The following is a 6,000-nucleotide window of genomic DNA, read 5'->3' as shown; positions in this document are numbered from 1 at the left end:
CTTGGAGTCCAGCACTGCCCTCCTATTTATGTTAAGGAGGATGGAAAGGAAGAGGCAAGGGCATGGACAGTGGCACAGAGATACTGAGGCCTTCCGACTTTTGTAGATTTTATACTTAAATGTCTCTCCTAAAGCATCCCGATTTAACAGCTTACAAGTACTTCTGGTGAGGTCGGTAACAAGGTGTGGTCGTGAGAAGACGTTATATAGAGGCTGGCTGTCAGTATTATTACATAGAATAATAACACAAATTATATGAGGAAAAGGTATCTTGGGTGGAATCTCACCTTGGTCCTTGCAGGGAGAAGGAACTTGTGTGAGGCGACGATAAGATTGTCTTCAGGGAATCTTATATGTTCTTAGCTTTATCCATTTTGGGCTGTGGAAGTCCCCACTATTGCTCTTCTTCTGGGCTGTATAAGGTTTCATCTTCCAGCAGACATTTTAGCTTCCTCACTTTGCAGGTTTCTGATCCCACGTGTCCATATGTCATGATTATACTGCTGACAGTGACTAAGTTGATGCCTCGAAGCCCTCGCATCCTGAATAGAGAAGAATGAAAGCCGAGCCGCACACTGACAGCCCACACAATGATCTCTGCATCATCCCATTAACACAGAGGAGACTCACGCCGGTGACTGTGCTGACAGCACCGAAAACTTTCAAGGTACAAGAGCGAGAAGCCGCTCAGATGCTCATACAATGGATCAAATCTCTGCTGGTCGGGAATCGTGTTGAGCTTTTTGTACGGATTCTTGTCAATCATCTATGGGAACTGCAGGGGAACAAGTCCCATCCATGGAGGGCGCACTTCACACCACACAGGAAACTTCACAGGGCTTTGGGGTCGGGGGGGGTCACATTATAAGGTTATGGGGCACAACATCTGCCGTCATGGAGAAGATACTTCACAGGTCCCTAATGGGTCAGAACACAAGAGGGATGCACACAGGGGCAGGAATATAATGGCTGGTGTATATAGAACGGCACACAATGTCATCTGCAGGTAGGTGGTAAACTCAGGACCATAACTAGAGGAGGGCATGCACCTCCCTGCCCCCCGACACACCACTGTCATAGTATTTAGGGTAGGATGATATTTGCAGGACTGATGGATGATAACATTCAATGCTTTTAATATTTCGGAGGCAATGGATTCCTGATTATTATGGGATTTGTACGATTCTCTCATGGTTCTGACCTTATCTTATCTCCTCAATGCTAAATTATGGAATTCAAGGCCCCTAAACTGGTAGAAACTGTCTCTACAAACAGGATGCCGACAACCACTCATTCCCGGCACTGTAAGGGATAGCGGCGGTAATCCTTTCCCGCTGTTCATTCATAGCATCATAGCGGTCCACCTTCATAGTCTCCAGGATCCACCAAGAACCTTACCTTGTGACCTCCAGAAACCTTCAGGGGGGAAACCTGTGTTCATATCCTGCAAGGAGAGGGCTCCATAACATTTAATGGCTCCCCATAGACATTCAATAGTCATGGTGCCGGAATAATGGTTTTGTGTTTTCCATGGCCACTGCCTGGTCATAAGGTTATTGGGGAGCCCAGGAAATGGTTATAGATGGCTTTTTCTACAAAGACGATTTCTGTGATAGTCACATCATTCCTTGAGATCGGATTTCTTCCGGTCATTACACTGCACTATTTTGCTCCAACACCGATAACCTGTGGTCACAATGGTGGCTACTAGAACCGAATATTAAAGATGAAGGCATTTCAAACACTATATATTCAAGACACGTTACGGTCCTATTAGACAAAGCGATTTTTAATGATTAATGATCGCAAGTAAGATTGTTTATTGTTACCCTGAAATCGTTCACCACATTACACGTTAGTTATGATCGATTACTCCATCTGATCCCAGCAAAAGGATCATCCAGGTGGAATTACACTGCATGATTAGCAAACGATTAACAATGATTTTAGAGTCAACAATAAACGACACATGAACGATTTGCAGATCACTGCCTGCAATTATACAGAATGATTATCGTTTAAATTCAAAAGATATAACGATTTTCCGCATGATAATCGTCCCGTCTAATAGGGCCCTTAGGGTCCTATTAGACGCAAAGATTAACGATAAGCTAATTGTTTATCGTAAACCTAAAATCGTTCACCATATTAGGGTCCATTTACACAGAAAGATTATCTGACAAATATTTGAAGCCAAAGCCAGAAACAGACTATAAACAGAGATCAGGTCATAAAGGAAAGCCTGAGATTTCTCCTCTTTTCAAATCCATTTCTGGCTTTGGCTTCAAATCAGAACGATGTGGAATTACACTGAACGATTAACAACGATTTTGGTGTCAGCACCAAATAAATGATGAACAATTTCTCGGTCGTTTGATCATTGTCTGCATTTACATGAAATGACTATCATTTAAATTTGAACGATATAACGATAATCGCCCTGTGTAACAGAACCCTTAGGGACTTTTTCTGTTTCTGCCCAGAAGTAGTCAGTACACTTATTGAGCCCCCAAATACACAATGGAGCAATAATAGTACTGGGCAGGTAAAGAGGCCGTCTATAGGATTAGTAATGTGGACAGAGCAGGAACCCTATAGAAGAGCTGTAAATGGAAAGCCTGAAGAAGAGCAGAGAGGACACCTGTGGAGGAGTCTTCCATTATCCGCCCTATTGTTACCTGTCCATTCAGCAATTACTGGAGATCAAAGTACAGTATCTTGTATTTGCATCTCAGACAAAAAGAAGGAGTAAAAGGAGCTATCTGCAGAACAAATACATGCAAATAGCTGCGGCCAAGGCCCCGACTATCACCAGCAAACAGAGGGCAATGAGCCCTGCCCTGGAGAGCCTGGCCGTCTGGGGTCAATGATTTATCCACTCTGGTGGGAAACAAATGAAAAGTGAATTCACGCCTAAAGGTCCCCAAACCGCTTACCGCCATAGTAATCGAGCACCCATCTACTAGAACAGCACTCGTTTACTGAGCCTATTACATGGCTCGATTATCGTGCAGCAAAGACTATATATCTCCTTACTGATGTCCGTGCAGCCCTTGCTCTAGAAGTGTAAAATAATAAAGTTCATGTTACCTCCCCCCGGTGTTCTTTTTACTTCTGCGCGCAGTGATTGGCTGAGCTGCCTGTCACTCTGCTGGTGTGTATAAGGAGGGCGGGAGCCAGATGGGAGAGAGAACCGACGGATGATCGATCGGCCCCTTAGTTAATGAAGAACCTTTAGGCCACATTCACACTAGAAATATCTTTCCCTCCTTAATCTTCAGAAGATAAGTTCGGCTAAGCTCCCACCTAGCATTTAAGTCTATATTCAGTCAGTATTCTTAGTCAAAACCAACAAAGAACAAACTATAATGGAAACATTTGCACTTTTTCTGTATTTTGAGCCCACTGACCAAATGCTACGTGTGACTCCGGCCTCACCAGCTCAGCCGAGAAAGGAAATAATCTCCGACTGTGATATTATAAGCCAAAAACCCCCCAAACACAAGACTTAGCAGCCGAAAGAGTACAGCATAGTGATGATGCAACACACACAATGGACTGGAGAGCTGGCGCTGTCACACAACAGGCAATCAGCTCATGGCTGCTAACGGGGATCCCAGTCGCTGAAAGAAATTTTAAAAAAATATTAAATTCGATCCCCCCCCCCCCCTTCCTTTGAAAAGACTCTTCTCCCTACTGGGTCGGTGTCAGGAGCCGAGCCTCTGACTCTTCTCCATACAGGGTCGGTGTCAGGAGCCGAGCCTCTGACTCTTCTCCATACAGGGTCGGTGTCAGGAGCCGGGCCTGTGACTCTTCTCCATACAGGGTCGGTGTCAGGAGCCGGGCCTGTGACTCTTCTCCATACAGGGTCGGTGTCAGGAGCCAGGCCTGTGACTCTTCTCCATACAGGGTCGGTGTCAGGAGCCGGGCCTGTGACTCTTCTCCATACGGGGTCAGTGTCAGAAGCCGGGCCTGTGACTCTTCTCCATACGGGGTCGGTGTCAGGAGCCGGGCCTGTGACTCTTCTCTATACAGGGTCGGTGTCAGGAGCCAGGCCTGTGACTCTTCTCCATACAGGGTCGGTGTCATGAGCCGGGCCTGTGACTCTTCTCCCTACAGGGTCGGTGTCAGGAGCCGGGCCTGTGACTCTTCTCCCTACAGGGTCGGTGTCAGGAGCCGGACCTCTGACTCTTCTACATACGGGGTCGGTGTCAGGAGCCGGGCCTCTGACTCTTCTCCATACGGGGTCTGTGTCAGGAGCCGGGCCTCTGACTCTTCTCCATACCGGGTCAGTGTCAGGAGCCGGGCCTGTGACTCTTCTCCATACCGGGTCGGTGTCAGGAGCCGGGCCTGTGACTCTTCTCCATACAGGGTCAGTGTCAGGAGCCGGGCCTGTGACTCTTCTCCATACCGGGTCGGTGTCAGGAGCCGGGCCTGTGACTCTTCTCCATACAGGGTCAGTGTCAGGAGCCGGGCCTGTGACTCTTCTCCCTACAGGGTCGGTGTCAGGAGCCGGGCCTGTGACTCTTCTCCCTACAGGGTCGGTGTCAGGAGCCGGGCCTGTGACTCTTCTCCCTACAGGGTCGGTGTCAGGAGCCGGGCCTGTGACTCTTCTCCATACAGGGTCGGTGTCAGGAGCCGGACCTCTGACTCTTCTACATACGGGGTCGGTGTCATGAGCCGGGCCTGTGGCTCTTCTCCATACAGGGTCGGTGTCAGGAGCCAGGCCTGTGACTTCTCCATACAGGGTCGGTGTCAGGAGCCGGGCCTGTGACTCTTCTCCATACAGGGTCGGTGTCAGGAGCCGGGCCTGTGACTATTCTCCATACAGGGTCGGTGTCAGGAGCCAGACCTCTGACTCTTCTCCATACGGGGTCTGTGTCAGGAGCCGGGCCTCTGACTCTTCTCCATACTGGGTCAGTGTCAGGAGCCAGGCCTGTGACTCTTCTCCCTACAGGGTCGGTGTCAGGAGCCGGACCTCTGACTCTTCTACATACGGGGTCGGTGTCAGGAGCCGGGCCTGTGACTCTTCTCCCTACAGGGTCTGTGTCAGGAGCCGGGCCTGTGACTCTTCTTCATACAGGGTCTGTGTCAGGAGCCGGGCCTGTGACTCTTCTCCCTACAGGGTCGGTGTCAGGAGCCAGGCCTGTGACTCTTCTCCCTACAGGGTCGGTGTCAGGAGCCAGGCCTGTGACTCTTCTCCCTACAGGGTCGGTGTCAGGAGCCGGGCCTGTGGCTCTTCTCCATACAGGGTCGGTGTCAGGAGCCAGGCCTGTGACTTCTCCATACAGGGTCGGTGTCAGGAGCCGGGCCTGTGACTCTTCTCCATACAGGGTCGGTGTCAGGAGCCGGGCCTGTGACTCTTCTCCATACAGGGTCGGTGTCAGGAGCCGGGCCTGTGACTCTTCTCCCTACAGGGTCGGTGTCAGGAGCCGGACCTCTGACTCTTCTCCATACGGGGTCTGTGTCAGGAGCCGGGCCTCTGACTCTTCTCCATACTGGGTCGGTGTCAGGAGCCGGGCCTGTGACTCTTCTCCCTACAGGGTCGGTGTCAGGAGCCGGGCCTGTGACTCTTCTCCCTACAGGGTCGGTGTCAGGAGCCAGGCCTGTGACTCTTCTCCCTACAGGGTCGGTGTCAGGAGCCAGGCCTGTGACTCTTCTCCCTACAGGGTCTGTGTCAGGAGCCGGGCCTGTGACTCTTCTCCCTACAGGGTCGGTGTCAGGAGCCGGGCCTCTGACTCTTCTACATACGGGGTCGGTGTCATGAGCCGGGCCTGTGGCTCTTCTCCATACAGGGTCGGTGTCAGGAGCCAGGCCTGTGACTTCTCCATACAGGGTCGGTGTCAGGAGCCGGGCCTGTGACTCTTCTCCATACAGGGTCGGTGTCAGGAGCCGGGCCTGTGACTATTCTCCATACAGGGTCGGTGTCAGGAGCCAGACCTCTGACTCTTCTCCATACGGGGTCTGTGTCAGGAGCCGGGCCTCTGACTCTTCTCCATA

General features: G+C 50.6%; 1 protein-coding gene across 1 annotated transcript; it reads left to right on the top strand.

Annotated features, from left to right (window-relative positions):
• The first annotated feature begins 4,087 nt into the window (after positions 1–4,087).
• LOC138801733 (uncharacterized) lies at positions 4,088–5,862 on the top strand. The gene is made up of 2 exons (XM_069984825.1): positions 4,088–4,748; positions 4,958–5,862. The coding sequence occupies exons 1-2, from the start codon at positions 4,088–4,090 to the stop codon at positions 5,860–5,862; spliced, it is 1,566 nt and encodes a 521-aa protein (XP_069840926.1).
• Positions 5,863–6,000: the final 138 nt, after the last annotated feature.

This window comes from Dendropsophus ebraccatus, chromosome 9, assembly GCF_027789765.1.
Source record: "Dendropsophus ebraccatus isolate aDenEbr1 chromosome 9, aDenEbr1.pat, whole genome shotgun sequence".
NCBI lineage: Eukaryota > Metazoa > Chordata > Amphibia > Anura > Hylidae > Dendropsophus > Dendropsophus ebraccatus.
Note: the sequence above shows the minus strand (reverse complement) of the source record. Positions and strands in the feature narration are given on the sequence as shown.